Raw genomic sequence first — 21,418 nt, forward strand, 5'->3', positions numbered from 1 at the left:
TAGTTTTATTTAGTGCAGGATATTTTATATGAAAATTTCTAGAAATAATTTAAGGACCAGAATGATGATATCTTTCTCTATAAAGGATTTAATTTTGCTTCTGTTCCTCTATTAAGGCATGTGGGGGCAGATTATACAGTCTGTACAAACCTGGGCTTCAGTTTTGTCAATTCTGTTCTATTATTGTGAGCAATCACTCATAAAGCGCACCCATTCAATCATCCAATTAAAAGCTAAAGTCTGTACCAGGGCCCCTTCTCCTTGGAAACCTTCATACTCTAATTTTTTTCTCCTTCCCTCTCTTTCCACCCCGGTACTATGAGACTGCCTAAAGCTTTGCTTAGTTTCTTGGCCTCTTGGTCACCTTTGACCTGGTTTACCCTCTACTCTGCTTCTATTATACTCATCTTAGAATCTGGAAAGATGCTTAATATTTGGCAAAAAAGCTATGCCAGATGTTGGGCTAATTTCAGTCCCTCTCTTCTCTCTCAGATCTTAGCCTGTTAGGTTCTCATGACTTTCTGATTGCTTCCAGTTTCTATAGTTTTGTTTTGCCTGAGAAGCTTATTAGAGTAATAAGAACTTACACAACTGTAGGGGAATCTGGAAAACAAAGATCCAAAGGAAGAAATTGAAGAATCAGAGACAATTCACTAACTAGCGCTCCTGAAGCCAGGTGCTCCCATTTGCTGAAGTGAGAACACAAAGGGATGTTAGTGGAGAGGCCTATGGAAGGCCACTGCTTCTGGATCCGGTGTGGAGCTTAGGACCACGACTGATCATCAGGGCTAGCAATCATGAAGAGGAGTTAAATATAGTGGGGAAAAGAAAGGACAAGGTGGAAACCACGGACATCTCTGCATCTATTTCTCACCACGTCAAAAATCATAATAAACTTAAAAGCAAGATGCCAGCTGCTTCACTTCTACCTTCCAAATCTCATACAACTTTCAGTTTGGCCAACTCTAAACTGGAACCATACAGAGAAAGGGATTCTGGGAAACATAGGTCTAACCTAGCCAAGTTGACATGGTACAAAACCATTAGAGATATGACAAAAATTTCACCCACAGGGAAACCACATAGCCAGTAAACATACTGAAAGATGCTAAACTTCACATTTATTCAGAAAAATGCAACTTGAAAACACAAACAGTTTCACATGCCTCTCATTGGGTAAAATTAAAAGTGTTAATGAAGATCATATAATCCTGTCAGAGTGGAAATTGGTTCAACCACATTAACAAGCAATTTGGAATATCAAAGAAAATTGAAGACGTGCATACCTTTTAACCCAGTGATTCTACTACTAGATATACACTATTCACACATGTATACAAAGAGAAGCTTACCAAAATGCTCATAGCAGCATTGGTTTTAACAGAAAAAGAAATAAAGGAAGAAAATTAAATGTCTGTTAGTGGGATTCTAGACAAACATTTATTTGTTCATATAACAAAAAAGACTATACAGTAGTTAAAATGAAAAACTTAAAACTAAATGTATGAACATGAGTGAATCTTAGAAACAATATTGAAAAGCAAGCTGCTAAAGAATATATAGTGTAATAGCATTTCTATATTTTTTTAATATGCAAAATAACACTAGTACATATATTTATGGAATTCATGTATATGCAGTAGAAATATAAAGCATTCCAAAGAGTGAGATCAAATTCAGAGGTGTGAAATAAGAGGGAGTTCACGGGAGGCTTCCATCGTATATGTGATGATTTATTTCTTGTGCTTGGTGTTGGCTGCATGGATGCTTGTTTTATTCTCTCAATGATGCTTGTTTTATTCTCTCAATGCTTTTTTCTCTCCAAATTTATTTATCACTGAAAAAAGAAACTTGATCTTGCCACGTATATTTCATCCCACCTGCCTATGAGTGAGTTATTATTACCTACTCACTCCACAGGCCAGAGAATCTTCCAAACCTTAATTATTTTCCCTGTTTATTTAAAGTTTTTTCTCTCTCTTTATATAAAATTAACCATAGTTGTTAGATATTTTTTAAGGCATGAGCTCTGTTCTTTTTTTAATTTGATAATACTATCTCTGACTTTTACATTATTAAATAAATTTAGATATGTTTGATATATTTTTCTCTACTCAGTCTCTACTCAGTCTTATTTTGGAATTGATTTAAATAGAAAAATAAAGGGGCATTTACTGAAAAGAATTTAGAGGATTTATACCTTTTGTTAAAAAATTGAGAACACTTGCTCACTGGAATTCTAGGTGGTGATCTGGAAGGCAGAGCAATCTGGTAGGGCTGCTCCATTGGGGAAAGGGGGCTATGACATAGAAGGAGAAACAAACGAGGCATCCAGGCTTTGGAATCTAATAGAATGGAAGGGAAGAAACAAAAGGAGGAAGCAAGATGGGAGAATGTTGTGGATTGTGTGAAATGGTCCTCCCTCACAACCCCTCAAACAGTAGTTTCTAATATAATTTTTTAAAGAGTTGTTACGGACTGAATGTTTGTGTGTTCCAAAATTTAAATGTTGAAATCCTAAGCCCCAATGTGATGATATTAGGAAGTGGGGGCTTTGGGAGGTAATTAGGTCATGAGGGTGGAGCCCTCATGAATGAGATTAGTGCCTCTATAAGATGACACAGTAGACCTTGCTCCCTCTTTGCTCTCTATCATGTGAGGATATAATAAGACAACCATTTGCAAACCAGGAAGCAGTCCCTCACCAGACACTGGATCTGCTAGCACCTTGAACTTGGACTTGCCAGCCTCCAGAACTGTGAGAAATAAATTGTTGTTTAAGCCAGCCAGTCTATAGTATTCTGTTGTAGCAGCCTGAACTAAGACAAGAGTGAATTCTCCTCAAGAGTGAACATATTCATTCTTTCAGTCATTCATTTATGTGAAATTAGTGAACATCTACTATGTGCCCAGCATTGTAGGAGGTGCTAGAAATACAGAAATAATTATTTGCCCTTTGAGTATTTAGTGGGAAAGGCATACAATTACAATCATTGTGGAAAAGACTGTATGTTACGTGATATGGTAATATAGGCCATCCACATGCCTCTAGGTGAGGTGCTGAGGAAAGAGGCCCTCATCTGGAGATGGGAAACTTTATTTTCAGGTTGTATATCTTTTATATATTGCCTATTTATCAGTTTCCCTCTTTTATAAATGAGGATAATTTCCGTATCCACCTTACAGAATATTATGAGAGTTTAATTACATAATTCAGGTAAAGTGATTAGTGAGTTGTCAATAAACATTAGATTTTTTAAAAAAAATTAATAAGTGGACTATATATTTTAGTGGTTAGGAGTTTGGTTTTTTCTTTCTTTTTTTTTTTTTTCCGGTACGCGGGCCTTTCACTGCTGTGGTCTCTTCCATTGTGGAGCACAGGCTCTGGACGCGCAGGCTCAGCGGCCATGGCTCATGGGCCCAGCTGCTCCGCGGCATGTGGGATCTTCCCGGACCGGGGCACGAACCCGTGTCCCCTGCATCGGCAGGTGGAGTCTCAACCACTGCGCCACCAGGGAAGCCCAGGAGTTTGTTTTTTTGAGTTGAACAGATTAGTTTTGAATATCAGCTTTGCCATTTACTATCTGTGTGTCCTCAGGATATACCTTAATCTTTAAGTATACCTTCACTTATAAGATGAGAATTATGACTGTTCCTTTTTTGGTTTGCTGAGATGATACAATTTTAAAATGCATGTAAAGTGCTTATTAAAGTGCCAATCTATTTTTCAGTGCTTAATGAATGCTAGCTATTTTAAAATAAAGGATCAAAGATACCACCAAAGCCTTCATAAGCATATAAAATGGTATACATATGCATCATATTACAGAACAGACTTGGCCAGGTATCTTAGAGGTAGAGCCTAAGACAGGGATTCTTTTTTTTTTTTTTTTTAACTCAAATTAATTTAAAATTCAACAAATCAACCAAATAAATTAAAAACTCAACACAAACTCTTCATTATCATTTAGGTATCTAAATGTACTACTTCATCAAATCATCCTTTTTTTTTTTATCAAATCATTCTGGATTATAAACATGACAGTAATAGTTTATACATATGAGTTTCTTTCACATCAAGATGTAAAATGTTTAGCTCATTAATCTTATACCACTGTGAGGAAAATTGAAAAAATGGTGACAGCCTCATCAGTAAGTATAAACACACTAGAATATTATTTTCCAAACTGGGTCACAGGTCTTTGGTCAGAGACCGGGTTCAAAAAAAAAAAAGACCGGGTTCAAGTTGTTTGTCTTCCTGCAAGGACATTGAAAGCATCTCGAGTAATCCTTATAATGTGGACTTCTTCAGCCTAGGGATGTCGACAGGTAAAGATGATACATTAATACCCATTTTATATTGGATTAGTCCATCTCAGGTCCCATTCTGAGATTCTTTCCTCCCCGTATTGCTTGGAGGTTTTATCCCAGTGGTGGTGTCTACTGCAACAAAGCTGTAGCTCTACCATCTTCATTCATTCACTCAGCCCTTCATTCATTCACATATTCATTGGTTTTTAAAATATTTATAATTATCTTTAACATCTTTATTGGAGTATAATTGCTTTACAATGGTGTGTTAGTTTCTGCTTTATAACAGAGTGAATCAGGTATACATATACATATATCCCCATATCTCTTCCCTCTTTTGTCTCCCTCCCTCCCACCCTCCCTATCCCACCCCTCTAGGTGGTCACAAAGCACAGAGCTGATCTCCCAAGACAGGGATTCTTGTTCCAGTGATTTATTGAGGAAGTCCTCTCAGGAGAGGAGAGGGAGGGAAACAGGATAAGGGAGTGGAACAAACTAATGAATAATGTAGTCCTAGTTAGACACTAGCTTCAATCTGATCCCTTGGGAGAAATTTCAAAGCACAAATTGCACCACAGAGTTAGTTCCACTTTATGGCAAGTGGACCAGCCACTGTACTGCTGTGTCAGTCTGTCACTGATCGACTTCTTGAGGGAAGGGAGGGGGGAGTCAGCCTTCTAGGAAAGAAGTTCCTTGTTGGAACTTCTGGAAAAGGGACAATGGTGAATTATTATTAGTCAACAATCCAGCAACAAGGTGATGGATACAAATGGATAAAGGCAAATTTAGTGGGACACCAACAGCATGCACTACACAGCAGAGGGGAAAAGATAGGTTAAAGGTCTAGATGTACTATTGTTAATGAAATAGTTTAAAGTTTAGCTTCCTGGAAGTCAAAGAAAATAGGGTTTTAAAGTTTTTCTGGATTTATAAAAGTAATATGATGTCTCCTGTTTGGCTCTCTGGAGCCATTCTGCATCTTTCTTGCTTTGGGCTGTATCTCCTGGAAGCTGGAATGTGTAAACTGCATCAAATGTTCTTTTGCTATTTGGCTTTTGATGGGGTCAGGCCCATAGGACTACTGGAAGGAGAAAATGAGCAAGGAGAACTCCATGCCTGTGGGGTTTATGTGAGCTGGCTGTGTGCCTGCACTGGTCACAGAACCTTCAGGGAGCCCACTCTCTTTTTGTCTTTTTAGGTAGAAGAGTGGTAATAATGCTTTCTGTTGCTGTCTTTACACTAGAACACACATACTGCCTACATCACTGTAAAGAGTTTCCTGGGAATTCTTTGGCGGTTCAGTGGTTCCTACTCCATGTTTTCATTGCCGAGGGGGGAAAAAAAGAGTTTCCTTCTTAAACTTTCTTCAAAGTACTCAAATTAAGTTTGCTACTTGTTTCCTGACTAATAAACATGGTATATCATTTAATTACAAAAATGACTATCTTCCTTACACTAAATTCTAGACACAATTTATTACCTGAATATATTCTGACTTAAAATACATTGCATATAATAGACTGAATATGTAGCCATTTTTCTGCCATTTTCCATAAACATACTTCATAATCCCACAATTTAACTGCTATCTTTTATACCCAGAAGAAATGCACACATGTGCACCAAATGAAAATTTCAGTAATATTCACTGCAGCATTATTGCTAATAGTCCCAAACTGGCAATAACCAAAATGTTCATCAACAATAAAATATTTAAATAAGTATACATACATGGTAATACTATTCAGCAATGAAAATTTTAAAAACACTGTTACACACAGAAAAAACAGGTAAGTTGAGTGAAAGAAGGCAGAAATATCATGCTAATATTGTTTGATTCCATTTGCATAAACTTTAAACTGGCAAAGAACTTATCCATGGTATTGTAAACCCTAAGACTGGTTACCTTTAGGAAGAAGGAAGGGATTAATAATTGGGAAGGTGTCCAAGATGGAGAGTGGTGTTTCTGGGCTGCTGGTAATGTTCTATTTCTTGCATCTGTCATGGTTACACAAGTGTATTTACTTTACAATAATTATTAAACTGTACACTTTTCCACTTATCTGTTAGTATGTTATACATCAATAGATTTTTTAAAATTATACAGACTCAAACAGAGGATTTTTTAAAATTATACAGACTCAAACAACAAGTTGTAGTGGTCAATTTTAAAGCTTTTGTGGTAGCAACTTGGACTAGAAAGACTCTCTAGAAAATCTCATCATTTTGACAGTGTTCCTGCTTAGTGATGTGTATATATTTGTGTGTTATCCAATATGTTATTTATGTGTTATCCAATATAGTTTCTATATTACTTTAATGTGTCTGCTCATAAGTAAAAGAGAAAAGGAAAGGAAATGGGTATTGTGGAGCATATACACTATGTAAGGCACAATGACAGGTGCTTTATACTTTAAAAAAAAAAATCCTCAGAATACCATGGTAGTTATTATTGTTCACATTTTTCAGGTTAAGAAGTTGAGACTCATAAATGCTAAGAAACCTGCCTAAGGTCATATATCTGAAGGCTATATATCCAGGGACATAGCTAATAAATGTCAGAGTCTGACTTCATATCAGATTGTTTAACTCCATAGATTGTATACACTGGACATGGGAAAGATCTGAAATTCACTGTCTGGCTTTACTGTCAAAAGCCCTGAACTTATGCCATAACGCCATCATTTACTCCTGTAGAACCCTGGAGCAAGATACTTGACCATTCTGAGCCTGGGTTTCCTTATTTCTAAAATAGAAAACTGGAGATGTTGGCGCTCCCCCCAGATCCTCTTGACCATCCAGAACACCCATCCCCTATCTGCTATGAGTATTGACTGACAATGACCCCCTTCTCCAGAGAACTGCCCCCAGAGTATTGGTCATACAGGAACCTCCACCTGTCCCCGGAGATCTTGACCAATGCCTGACGGGTACAATAGGTCAACCTCTTGCAACAACGGGGTCCAACTCTGTGGAGCAGTTTGTGCTCAAAGCTTTTCAGTGGGAATAGACTGAAGCTTAATGACATGAACCTCCATTGAAACCGCCTTCTTGCTTAGTTTGTATTTCCCATTCTGTCCCACTTCCCTCATGCCCCCTTCTCCTGAGGGCACTTTTTCTTTTTTTTCTTTTTTTTTTTTTTAACATCTTTATTGGAGTATAATTGCTTTACAATGGTGTGTTAGTTTCTGCTTTATAACAAAGTGAATCAGTTATACATATGTTCCCATATCTCTTCCCTCTGAGGGTACTTTTTCAATAAATCATTTGAAAAGAATCACCATCTCAGTCTTTGCTTTTAGATGACTTAAGATAAAAATATCCACTAAAATAGTATGAGAATAAAGTGAAATAAATATATAGGAACTATTTTAACTGTAGAGTACTATAAAAGTTCTATATGAATATTATGCAGAATTATAAAACAAGTCAAGTTCATTACTTTTATACCTTTTCCCTTGAGTATTAAAAACCATCACCTTTTAGATTTAGTATACTTGCATTCTCTCTCTCTCTCACATATCAAAACAAAAAATTAGTTTATGCTTTTATTCCTTGGGGCTTTGGCTAATTAATCAAAGTGTTTCAGACTTAGGGTCATGAGGTATTCAAGAGAATGAAAAGAAAAGATGGGTTTGGTTGGCTTCTCTTGGTCATAGTGCTTTAGTCTGGGTGAATATATTTTGCTTATCTAGAGGTATTCACAGTTTTTGCTCAAGTATCTCCTAAAATAATTTTTAAAAATTATATTTTTAGTTGTTAACTACAGTTTTATATTGAAGGCTTAATAGTTAAACATGATTATAAGTTCTAGAAAATTGTATATTGCATTTGTGTGTTAAATATTTTTCATCAAAACATTAGAGCAGCAAACTAAACTTATTTAATTTAGAGGAAAAATATCTGGTTCTTAATTGTGAAACCAATAATCTAAATTAGGCTTTTCTGTGAGGGGAAAAAAAAACCCTGATTTTTTTCAATCACAATAAATATATAAATACGCATTCCCACTATCACTTTGCTTCTGAATTCTAAGATATATAAGTAATACATGATTTGGGGGAGATAGATAAAGTTGCAGGATCCTAGCCATCAGACTTTCCCCTAGATAAGAAAGGGCACTTTTCTCTCCAATGTTTTTGCTGATGCTTTTCTAGCTTTACCATCTTGTGATTCTCCCAGTGTCACTTCTCAAATTTTCTTTGTTTGGCACCCCAGAAACGCCTTGGGATAACACGCCATACTGATTTCAGATGAGTGAGGGGAAGACAGAGGGGTCTGTGAAGAGAGATATGGAAAAGAAGTGGTAGGTCCCAGGAGACACTCTAACAGATTAGTTTTAAGAAAGACTAAGTATGAACTTTGAGGATCTGGAAAATGGACCTCTGAAAATATTCCTACCTGGGTAACCTCTGGAAAGCCTTCTTATGTCTACAGGGCTATGCATTTCACCACCTTAGCCTCTAGGTCACCCCACATGCAGCCAGATGCTTAGAGATAAGCGACCTCCCCGAACTCTACCCAGGATTTCTCCCAGGCAGAGTTCATAGCTGAGAAAATGTGTTACTCTTTGTTTCCCCTTGTTATTTATTACTCTTTGGTGGCATGTAACTGAACTTCAGCACAACTTCAGTGCAAAACAGGAATGAATGATAAGAATGCATTGGGGACGTGTATATGTATGGCTGAGTGGCTTTGCTGTGCCTCTGAAACTATCAACATTGTTAATCGGCTATATGCCGATATAAAATAAAAAGTTAAAAATAAATAAGTAAATAAATGACTACTTGGAAAAAAAAAAGAATGCATGGGGTCTCATGGTGCCCAAGAGCCGTCATGCAGCCGGGCCTCAGGAACATAGTGGAATCAGGAAATGGAATACTAGCAGTCTCTCTTCTGTCTTTCATCTCTGCTCTTCTCTGCATGTCTGATTCATAATTCTTTCTCTAAACCCTTTCTCTGCTTTTCTGATCTATAAGGTAGAGTAATATGGCTGCTGCAAATGCCTTGGTATAAATTTCATCTGTCTTCCAGAGAAAGACTGAATCTAATTCTCCAAAGAAAGGAATCTTATAGGGGAAGAGGGTATCATGCACCCAGTCCTGATCCCTGGAACTATGCCCCCATGATTCATGTAAAATCATAGGGTTGAATCAGATTTGAGATGAGGCTTCTGAACAGATAAAACATTAAGCGTATACCCAATTCCTTCCTAGGTTGGACAGAGAACCTAGCCACAAACACTTAGGACAATTTTCAGTTCTAAGTCGAGCCAATGTATTTCCTGTCTTAGGAATATTTTCACATTAGTCTATCCATAAAGGGACTAAATGCTGTATTCTGAGACTTAAGAACTTCATACAGTAGAAGGGGTGTTATTTGGGGATTGCAAATGGGAAAGGAGTGAGACCATCTGCCCATGAAATCACATCATACTTACTTCTAAGATGGTAAGTCCATTGTGGAGAGGAGACTAATTTGAAGTGATATGAGAGAAAAGATATAATTGTTAAATCTGCATACCCTCAATGAGGTGTGGTTGTTTTCCTTGCACCATGCTTCTATCCTAGTGGCTTTCAATCCTGAGTAGCAGATGTTCTCAGTGCCCACCCATATCTTCTCCAAACCTTTTCCATTTTCATGCACAACAGCTACCTGCGTGTTTTCACCTGCATCTCCGTTGGAGTGATGTTCTCAGACTTCCCTCGCCTTTGCCTCAGTACAGAGAGAGCCGAAGGGGCCTAGGAATTTGCGTTGCCACCAGTGACTACTGGGTAAAATACTCAGCTCTCTGGTCCCTGATGGGGACAGGTTGGAGGTGTGACTTATAAGTCTGCAGAGGTCCCCTGCAGGACTGAACCAAGTTACCACCCCTGGGTCTTTGCTCGACACCAGTCTCTTGCCTGGCTTCCTTCCCTTCCCTGTCACTTGACATAATTTTCTGTGGTTTTTCCTTGGAACGTTCTTTAATAAATCACTTTTATACGAATCTTCATCTCAGGCTCTACAGCTAGGCATCCCAACCTTAGATACTGCCTATCCATTAGAATTACCTGGGAAGTTGCTAATAGAAATTCTTCACTTAGGCCATGAGTGAGAGAAACAGAAACTACAGAATTAAATCAGAAACTTTACTTTTTAATAAATATATAATTTGGTCCTATGTGATGTGTTGTGTGTGTGTGTGTGTGTGTGTGTGTGTGTGTGTGTGCATCCACATGTGTGAGAAAGAGACAGATTGACAGAGAGACTGAGAGATATAGATACAGAAGGAGACATTCTTTCATGATATTTAGAATAACTACTTACCTTGAATTAGAAAAAGTATATATATTGTAGGTACCAGTCAGGATTTGAAAGAGAACCAGAAGGAGACACATATATATGTATCTTTACGTGTGTATGTGTATATTAAGAGATTTGTATAAAGAACTGGCTCACACTGATGAGTCTGAAATCAGTAGGGCAAACTGGCTGGCTTGAAACAGGCAGGAACTGACCCTACAGTCATGAAGTAGAATTCTTTCTTCTCCAGGAAACCTCAGCTTTTGCTCCTAAGGCCTTCAGCTGATTGGATGAGGCCCATCCACGTTACCAAGGGTAATCCCCTCAAAGTCAATTGATTGTAGATGTTACCACATCTACAAACTACCTTCACAGCGTGACCTGGACTAGTGTGTGGTTAAATAACTGGGTATTGTAGCCTAGTCAGGTTGACACAAAAGGCTACTCATCATATTGCAGGACTAATAAAGTAAGAAGAAAAAAATTTGTTTTGTTGTGTCAAAATAGTACCAAAATGTGGCATTCTCAGAAACCACTCGGCACTTACGCAGTATAATAAGTTTGCATAGTGTTAAACTGGTGATATTAACTTCTTATAAAAGGCAGTGACTCAAAAAAATCAACTCTCTCTATACTGTATATCTATATATAGATACATTCATATTTTTAAATAATCTGCTCACATCTTTGAAAATTAGAAAAGAAGTTAATGCTTCTATTTGTAGCTAAGACACATTAAGAGGGCATTTTTTTCCAGTCTGGTTCGTATAATATTAAAAACTACCAGTGATCGCCCAACAATACCCATCTACAAAGGCACTAGAGTATTGAGAGTGAGGGAGAAACCAAGCCTTGGCCTAAGAGGGAGCTGGCAAGATTACAAGAAGTGGTAGTGATACCAGGATTGGGTGTAGGACCGCAGGCACTAGGGAAGATGTAGTAAGATCAAAATCGAGCCAAGTGGAGTATAACCGATTCAGTCCAGTGGAGGCCATGTGGCAGAACAGGAAAGGTTCAATACAAGAAGCAGGTCAGTAGCCACAGGCACGCAGGAGTATCTTGGCATGTAAAAAGAACTAAGATGTTTGTCCTAGTTACTAGCTATCAAACGGTAGCATGGAAGTCCCACGTGGGTTAGATCGTTTAGAACTGCTGATGGCATTATTACCCTTTATAAATATTTGGCCTCCCTCTGATTTTGAACATGTGGGAGGATCACATACCTGTGCCCCCTTGAAATAAGGTGTGGCCAAATGAGGAGTTCCAGTCAAATGTAGTCATTTGTTAGTGCCACTTCCGGGCAGAAGCATTTGATTGCTGGAACTCAGCTCTCCAGGGCTCTCCTCTCCTGCTGGGTGACTGTGAAATGCTGATATGGGTGCTTCTGACTGATTGAAGCAGGCTGGAATGCTGAGCCAGCACACGGAGGATGACTGCCCTGGAGGGTGGCCCAAGCCTGCAGAGAACATCAAGCTGTGGTAAGTTACTGAGATCTTCACATTTTTACTGCAGCATAGCTTATAACCTGAATGTGACATGGAAACAGGCATAGAGCATATTCAATTAACAACCTTCGCACTTACCAAGACTCTTCAGGCAGAGTCAGTCTCTGCCTCTGTCTCTGTCTCTGTCTCTCTCTCCCCCTCCCCTATCCACCCCTCCCCCGCATATACTTTTTTCACTCTTTTTATTTTTGGTATTGAGTGTGCTATAGAAACAACTGGGATGGGCAAGGATGGGAGCATCTTATAGTCATTTTTTCTTTTTTTTTTTTTTTTGCAGTATGCACTGTTGTGGCCTCCCCCGTTGCGGAGCACTGGCTCTGGACGCGCAGGCTCAGCGGCCATGGCTCACGGGCCTAGCCGCTCCGCGGCATGTGGGATCCTCCCGGACTGGGTCACAAACCCGTGTCCCCTGCATCGGCAGGCGGACTCTCAACCACTGCGCCACCAGGGAAGCCCTTATAGTCATTTTTTGAATGAAGAAAAGGAACCATCACAATCAGGTGTCAACTTTTGAAAACCCACAGAGGGCATGAAGTCACAATCTTAGCTGCTCTTTTCTACCCTTCGTATGATTCAGTGAGGCATTTTGGGGTTTGTAAGGAACAGAAATCTCAAACCAGCTCTAGAAAACAGGATTTGTTGTCAAGATATTGAGGGGTCTCATAAACCCAGAAAAAATGTAAACAACCAGGCCTTAGAACAAAAAGGAAAACAGATTTAGGAATCTCTTTGTCTCTGTCTCTCTCTCCTCCCTTCACTCCTGCAGAATCTGAACGATGGTCCCTCTGGCCTCAATGGTTTCATCTGTTTACCCACCTTGCACATGAATCATTTGCTAGTGGCCATCTCAGTTCCAGTCTGCAAGACCTTTCATTCAAACAACCACCCCCAACTTTCCTCTGAATTTTTAAGTCATGTTCTTCCAAGAGAGTATCTGTTTAGCCTAGCTGACTTTGCAAATTAGTTTTGGGACGTTAAGGTCACTGGTCCTTAGATGTTCTCTAGTTAGATATTCACCCACCCTGGTCCAATCCTGTGTGATGACAGCAATTGAACCTGTGAATTGATGATCACTCAGCAGGTGCCGTGGCTGGGGCATTTTATCTAAGATGGGAGTGGGCAGGACAGGCACCTGAAAGCCTATCTAGCACAATTTCCCTGACTGTTTACACTCCTGTTGGCTGGACCTCAGAGACACCCTGAAAAAGAGAAGGAATCTCTTTTGAGGGTCTGCTTCTAAACAACCATCACCCAAATTCTACCCACTTCCTCCCTGAAAATTGCTAATGTCTGGCCTAATTTATCACTAGGGAATAATTCAAATTTCAAACAAGAGAACTCTTTGTGTACTTGAAGAAAGAGGAGCTATGAGTAACACTGTGCCCTCCCCTGGATTTACACACGTAATTATTCTTACAATGGGGACATGTGAGAGACACACCTCACATGAAAACGGAATTCCTGAATTCCCATCCCATTTCTCATCCTGGAGATCTGAGTCAATTCTGTTTACTCTATTAGAGTTGATTTTTGTAATTAAGAAAAAATCTAAACATGAATTTCTATTTTTCTCTACAAATGCAAAATGATTACCATCATAAGATTAGTTAATATCCATCACCTCACATAGTTACAATTTTTTCCCTTGTGATGAGAACTTTTAAGATCTACTCTCTTAGCAACTTTCAAATATATCATACAGTGTTACTAACTGTAGTCACCATGTTTTACATTACATCCCCAGAGGTTATTTATCTTATTTCTGGACATCTGTACCTTTTGACCACATTCACTTAATCCTCCCACCCCCAACCCCCTTGAAATGCTTATTTCAACTGCTGAGAAAATAAGAAAAACTAACCTGGGCTAGCATTGTAAGCCCATTCTTTCAATAAACAGCTGTTAACCATGGAGATTCAAATGGGAACAAGACAAATTCCCCTCCCTCGAGGGTCATGTCATCTACTTTCAGGAAGACAGACAAACACATCACAGACATAGCATACCGGCACATATACTGTCAAGTAATTATAAATATAAAAAAGGGGCTAAGTTAGTATAAAGAGGCAGAGACTGATGAGGTGCTATTTTAGATAGGTATAGAGACTGCTTTGTTAAAATCACCAGTGAACTCACCTTTTGTCAAAACCAGTAGTCAATTCTCAGTTATCATTATACTCAAATCTTCAGCATTGTTGACACTTCATTTGCTTGACCTCAGAGATACCACATTTCTACCCCAGAAGCTACTCCTTTCTGGTCCCTCCTCTTCTCCCTACCGCCTAACTAAAATAAAGAACTACTAAAGGGCTTCCCTGGTGGCGCAGTGGTTGAGAGTCCACCTGCCGATGCAGAGGACACGGGTTCGTGCCCCAGTCCGGGAAGATCCCACATGCCATGGAGCGGCTGGGCCCGTGAGCCATGGCCACTGAGCCTGCGCGTCCAGAGCCTGTGCTCCGCAACGGGAGAAGCCACAACAGTGAGAGGCCCGCTTGCCGCAAAAAAAAAAAAAAAAAAAAAAGAACTACTGAAATGCCACGACTACTCACCAGCCTGGCTCTTTCCTCTCAAGTCCAGATGCGTATATACAATTCCCTATATGCCATCTCCACGTCCACATATAATATGCATCTCAAAGTTAACATATCTAAAACTAGCTTTAGATCTTCACAAAATATGCTCTTCATTTCCAATGTTACCTCTGTCAGGAAATGGTAACGCCATCTTTTTTTTTTTTTTGCTCAGACTCCAAACCTTGGAGTTCTCGACTCCTCTTTTTTATTTTCCCACAAAGTCTATCCAATCCATCAGCAAATCTGTTAGCTCTGCTTTAAGATATATTTGGAATAGGATAGCTTTCACTACTTCCTTCTAAACTCGATAATCCAAAGTACCTTATTTCTAGCCTGGATTGTGACAATAGTCTCTTGCTTGGTGCTCCCATTTCCACCCCTGCTCCCTTCCAACCACTGCATCCAGGGTCAGTTCTTACAAAAGAGTGAGGATCTTCTTTAAATCTTTAAATCATATCATATTCCTTTCCTAATAAAATACTGCTTATTTCACCATAATAATGTTTAGAAGTTTTTTATGTTCTACGAGGCCCTATATGATCTGACCCTACATCACCTCTCTGACCTCATCTTGTACCTCTCTCTAGTTCATTGTGCACCAGCTACACTGACCTCCTTTGACAGTTCTTTAAAAATGTCAGACTCTTACATCAGGGCCTTTGCACACGTGGTTTCTTCAACCTGGAACACTCCCTTTTCAGATAGCTGCATAGATACTGTCCTTACTTCATTTGAATCTCTTGAAATATTACCTTCTCAGAGAGGTCTTCCCTAAACAATCTGTCCACAACAGTAACACCACTTTGCCAACCACTGCTTCCAGTGTTGTTACCACTGTACGTGATTTTTACCGCTTCGTTCACCTGTATGTGTAATTGCTTTTAATTGTTACTTTTAATCATCTGTCTCTCCTCACTGGAATGTAAGGTTTATGAATGGAGAGACCTTGATATTTTCCTACTGTATTCCCAGTGTCTGATATGCATAGGTGTTCAATAAATGCCTATTGAATATAGGATTTCCAATAACCATGAATACTAGCAAAATAAAACCCCACTAATTGGAAGTAAATGGGAAGATGGCTAGACTGAGTGCAAGATTCTTTTTTAATAGAATGTTTACTTGCAAATTCATGAATTTCCAATCGATAATGGGCAAAACTTACTTGGGGTAAGGTTAAATTTCTCCTGGCTTTAAAGAGTGAAACTCATTTCTAGTTACTATATTGATTTTGTATATGCAAATATGCTTTTAGAGGGCTTGAGAAAGTTTGTCCTAAATTGATTTATCAGGTCTTCCACAACATGGTATCTTTAGTTTGATTGTTAAGTCATTTGATGTTGGTCTTGAAGTTGTTCTCAAAGCACTTCAAGTGTAAACTTCAGCTCATTTCAGGTCAACTATTCTGAGTTTAGAAAAGCCAGAATACATAAAGTTTTACAGCATGAATAGTTCTTAGATTATCAATATAATACAACGTATATAGTTATTTTAAATGTGAACATTTATGACTTGACACCATTAATCTATTCATAATTTTTTATTTAATAATAAAATTAGAATTCAAACTATCTAGGAGAAAGGGCTATAAGATTTCTCTCCAGTTTGTGTGTATGTATATATAGATATAGATATATAGATATAATATATAGATATAAAAAATATTTTTATATATATATTAGTAATATTAAAATATCCCTGAGAGTAGGGGCTGTGGTACTTACTCCAGTGCCTCATATATTGGATGACAATAGACTTTTAAAATTCACTCAGCAAAATTTGTTGAGCGTTTACTGTGTGCCCAGAACTGGGATATGAGATGAAGGTATAAATACAAATAAAACAAATATAAAAATGTTTATTAAATCCAAATTAATAATGATTGCCCATAGTCTTGCCAAATTTTACATAAAATATATCCTCTCCATATTAAACTTAGCATACAATTCCATAAGTTATAGATTGGTCCCTGACGGAGGAAAAAAAAATACTTATTCCTGAATACATTTGGTATAACAATTTTTCATGTTCTTTGAAAAATAATTTTCCTAAATGAGTAAAACTATCTTCTGGAAAAAAACAAGGCTCAATAAAATTTCAAGAGCAATCCAAAAGATAAACAATAAGAAGCACTTTTAGTTTAAACCTCAAATAAAATCCATGTTGAATATATATTTCATAGAGACTCTTTAGTGAATAGGGTAGAACATGTTAAAAGTCCATGTCATAGGAATTAGCTTAAAGATAATAAATCGAATTCTCATACATATTCATGGCTCTGCCAGGATTGGCTGTCTACAAGGTCCTTCAGCACTATGCTCCCTCATCTCAGGTAAGAATAGGTCAGACATGCTGCTGTCTGCCATCAACTACTCAGAACGAAGTGCGTGTCTCAGAAGAGTTGAAACCGGAAGTTACTATTCAGCTCTTAAAGTCAAAATGATAGTAATTCATCCAAGAACCAAAGGAAAGTCGAAAATTTCAAAAGCTGGTTATTCTCAAAACAGGATACAAAATGAAATATCTTTATTTATTTTCTTTAAAAAAAAAAAAGCTTCTAGATCTAGCGGAGCACTTAATAGCAAACTAAAACATTATTCATTTATTCATTTACGATAATTTGTACCAATGGAGGTAAGCTGTGACTTGGAGCATTTGAATGCATAGATGACTCCAAATCCTCAATAGTTTCTTTTCTCATACATATTTATGTTCATAATTAGTTTTGATGAAGTAGCACCTTACACCTAAATGTTTGCAGAGATAAAATATGTACAACTCTTGTATAACAAGACTTTGAGATCCTTGAACGAAAGGACTAAATCTTGACTCCTTTATACATTTATGCATTATCTAGCAGCACAGTACCTTGCACAGAACAGGTGTTCAAAACACAACTGGCAAATCAATAGTTCTTTATAAAAAAACAAGGTTTGATGCTCATGTGTTTAAAAAAATAAGAATATTTTTAGTCTTCTTGTAGTTATATAACAGATACACAATAATTCTGGATTTTACTTTTTGAACTAACATAAATAAATAAACATAAATTTTGTGTGCTAATTTGGTGATACTAGCTCCCCTAACAGACATATCCCCACATTTCAATGGAGCAACACTAAGAGTTTATTTTTTCTTCATGTAAAGTCCAATGCAGATTTCTAGTAGGTGGGCAGCATTTCTCTATGTGGTAGTTTAGGCACTGAGCTCTTTCCATTTGAGGTTACACCTCCTCCAGGACCCTAGAAGCCTCTGAATCCAGCTATAGGACGGGAGCCCATGGGCTAGAGAATGCATATCTGCTGCTTAACGGCCTTAGCTGGAAAGTGATGAAACACTTCAGCCCACAGCCCATTGACCAGAACTAGTCTCATGGACCCACCCAGATGCAAGCAGGTGCAGGCCGGGAAATGGAGTCCCTACCTAGACAGATGCTTTGCAGAGAGAAGTATACTAAAGAAGGGGAAATACAACTTTTGGTAGACAGTAAGTTTTTTTTTGCCAAGGCTTTTTTTTTTTTCTCTTTTTCTCCATAAATAGAGGACATTGTCAAAGTCAGCATCCAGGAATTGCAGTAACTTTTTGAAAATGTAAATTCCATGTCTAAGGTGACCTGATGCAGGAGGTAACATAATCAAGGACTGCTTGGGCAATCTAACAGAATAAAAAAAATTGTCAGTAGCAGATAGTAGGACACCTGAAAATATCTAAATAAAAAAGATGATTTGGCTCTATCAGTAGGCCAGCTACTTGGACATAACTAGTCTCTAGTTAATATGCTGCTGTCTAGTTTTCCTTAGAGTAGGGTTTAATTTTGATTAAGAAGATGTGTCTGTGTTGCAACAGTGTGGAACCAGACACACGCATTAAAGGCACATGATGATAATAAGATGTGTTATAAAGTGATTATGATTCATAACATTTTTTTTTTTACCACACATACCTCAGTTAGGAGGTGTCCTAGACTTGTAGCAGACTGAAGGGTGTGCCTGAAAAGTGTGCCTTAATTTCCTATCTGTTTCATAAAACTTTTCTATGGTGCTGACTTTTTAAGTCTCTGAGCTTGGTTCAAAGGTATTTTTTTTCTTTTTTAAAAAAAAATACCTGAAAAGTGAGTCCAAATAATGGTGGGAACTGTATCTCTGTTTGCAATATGTGGGAAAGAACGTTGCGGCATTGGAAGTGAGCATACCTGGACATGGTTTCCTGCTCTTGCCTCAAGCAGGCCCTCTTCTTCACCCACAGGTCTTGGCATCCCTGCCTTGCTGTGTGCCATCTGGCCAGGGACCAACTTCCCAAATCTGCTTTAGCAACTAGCTCTGCCTGTGCTCAGGGGGCTATTGTTAACAGTCCCTTCCTGAGGCAATACACTGGCCTCTCAGAGCTCATATTTTTATGACAGTTCTACTGGACTAGGCTTTATTACTGGCAAGGGCCCTTTACAATTCCCCACCCCACACAAATTACCTATCACAGTGTCTGGCATATAAAAAGAGCAGGATACATATTTACTGAATGTACTGTCTGCCTAATTACCACAAAACAATCCTAGGGTTGTGAACTGGGCAGCAGAATTTGGAGCCAATGGCAGTCTCCCTAAGTCAGGGACATACCTTGCGTGGTCTCCTTTTGCTAAAAAGGCCTCCATAGAGGCTCACCTGCCTCCTAGTTTGAGCTCCTATTCCTTGCAGGCCACACCGCTGAAGCCACACTCCAGTGTCATCAGACAATTCCTAAAACTTCTTTTCGGGTTTGAACTTTCACTGTTGTGGCCTCTCCCATTGCGGAGCACAGGCTCTGGACGCGCAGGCCCAGCGGCCATGGCTCATGGGCCCAGCCGCTCCGCGGCATGTGGGATCTTCCCAGGCCGGGGCACAAACCCATGTCCCCTGCATCGGCAGGCGGACTCTCAACCACTGTGCCACCAGGGAAGCCCTCGGGTTTGAACTTTAATCTAATCCCTGTTCCCAGCCTCTGCTGGTCCTTGGTCCTTGGTGCTTAGGTTGGTTGGGAAGAGGGGCTGTGAAGAGGTGACCTTCTTGCAGAGGGAGACCTGCTCCTCATTCTGTGGCGCAGCAGGCAGGTCAGAAGGGAGCATTTGGGCCACTGTCACGCTTTGGCCTTCCACACCTCCCATTCCATCCTCCACACTCCTTCCAACGGGAGGATACCAGAATGGGGACCCACTTTGGGCTTCAGTGCCCTGCAGGTACCAGAAGCACCAGGTGGTGTCGGGTGCTGGGAAGGGAGATGGGAAGGGAGACGTGGCGTCACCATGTACGACCAGTCGCGGGATGTGCAGTGTCAACAGGGAAAAGGCGACCCTCTCTGGTGTTTCTCCCGCCCTCGCATCCCCATTTCTCCCTGGAGACCAGCAGGGCTGACCCAGGTAACTCAGAGTTGCCCAGGGTCGCTTGGACTCCCGTCCCCATCCTCAGTGGACAGCCCGGTCCCCCGTCCTATAGCGTCCCGCACTCTCCGCCACGTCCCTGGCCGGAGACACTCGGGAGCGGCTGTTCGTCGGAAGGTGTGGATGCACGGGTGGGAAACATTAATAACCACTACACCACGCCCCACAAAAGCCCCAACAGGAAAACCAGCGTACACCCATCACAGGCAGAGCCCATCTCTCCAAGGTAAGTTGTTTATTCGTCCCCGTTTTGGCGCTTCTCTCTGGACAGCTGAGGCAGCTACAGCAGCTGTGCGGCGGGCCCCGGAGCTCCTCGCGCTCTTCCTTCCTCCGCCCTCTCTCGGTCGCCTCTCACCCCCACCCCCTTCCCTCCTCCCTCCGCCTCCTCCCTTCTTGCCCTCTCGCGGGCCACGCACACACCCGGAGACACCCTCCGCACTTGGCTACTCACACTGCGGCTTAACCCAGCCGACCTGGCACGGTTGCCAGAGCGGCGCGGGGTGTGTGTGCGGGGTCCAGGGGAGGAGGCCAAATGGGGCTGGGGGAGGCATGGTAGAGCCTCTCTCCTTCCAGCCGCGACCCCCTGCCCATTCTCCTTCCCTAATCCTGGGCTGCCAGCAACAGTGACACCTGAGCGGTGACTGGGCGGTGGAGGCAGCAGACCCGCTCGACTGGCAGCCGCGAGAAAACAGAACGGGGGGCGGAGACGAGGAGGAGGAGCGGGAGGCGGGACCAGAGGGGAGCGCCGCTGGCAGTGAGTGACGCGCACACTAGCCAATGAGCGCCCGCAGCTCCAACGTCGGGGGAGTAGGGGGCGGGCTCCGCGGGGAGGAGGAGGCTGCCGAAGAGCTAGAGGCGGGGGCCGGGAGGAGGAAGGGGAGGAGGCGGAGGCGGGAGCGGTGGCGGCGGTGGCGGCGGCGGCGGCGGCGGCGGCGGTGGCGGAGGGTAGGTTGCGCCAGGGACTGTGTCTGCCGATCTCCGCGGCTGTGCCTGTGTGAGTGAAGGAGCAGCGCGGGGAGGCAGAGGCGAGCGCGGCCGAGAGCGGCGGCGGGACGTCTCCGGCGGCCGCCTTTCAGCGGCGGTGCTCTGTGTGGGGAAGCAGTGGCAGCGGCAGCGGCGGCAGCGGCGGCAGCAGCAGCAGCAGCAGCAGCAGCAGCAGCGGCGGCCGCCTCTCCGCCGCCGGGGACGCTGAGGCGCGGCTGGTGGCACTGACATCGGCGGCCCTGCCTCTCCTCCCTCGCCCCCGGCCCTCCCCATGTGATCGGTCTTAATCCCGGCAGTGTGCGCGCGTGGGGCTCCATTCCGCGGTGCCCGATCTCCGTGCCGGGGTGGGT

General features: G+C 41.0%; 1 protein-coding gene across 5 annotated transcripts; it reads right to left on the reverse strand.

Annotated features, from left to right (window-relative positions):
* Positions 1–99: 99 nt before the first annotated feature.
* LOC137223999 (actin nucleation-promoting factor WASL-like) lies at positions 100–21,341 on the reverse strand. 5 transcript variants are annotated; one of them, XM_067736867.1, is made up of 5 exons: positions 20,536–21,341; positions 11,820–12,052; positions 8,475–8,589; positions 6,218–6,309; positions 100–1,884 (listed from the first exon to the last, which is right to left on the reverse strand). In XM_067736867.1, the coding sequence occupies exon 1, from the start codon at positions 21,339–21,341 to the stop codon at positions 20,934–20,936; it is 408 nt and encodes a 135-aa protein (XP_067592968.1). In that variant the 3' UTR covers positions 100–1,884; positions 6,218–6,309; positions 8,475–8,589; positions 11,820–12,052; positions 20,536–20,933. The 5 variants fall into 5 exon arrangements, with proteins under 5 accessions (XP_067592968.1, XP_067592966.1, XP_067592967.1 ...); XM_067736865.1 differs by having other exon boundaries at positions 100–2,345; XM_067736866.1 differs by lacking the exon at positions 8,475–8,589.
* Positions 21,342–21,418: the final 77 nt, after the last annotated feature.

Source organism: Pseudorca crassidens, chromosome 4 (assembly GCF_039906515.1).
Source record: "Pseudorca crassidens isolate mPseCra1 chromosome 4, mPseCra1.hap1, whole genome shotgun sequence".
NCBI lineage: Eukaryota > Metazoa > Chordata > Mammalia > Artiodactyla > Delphinidae > Pseudorca > Pseudorca crassidens.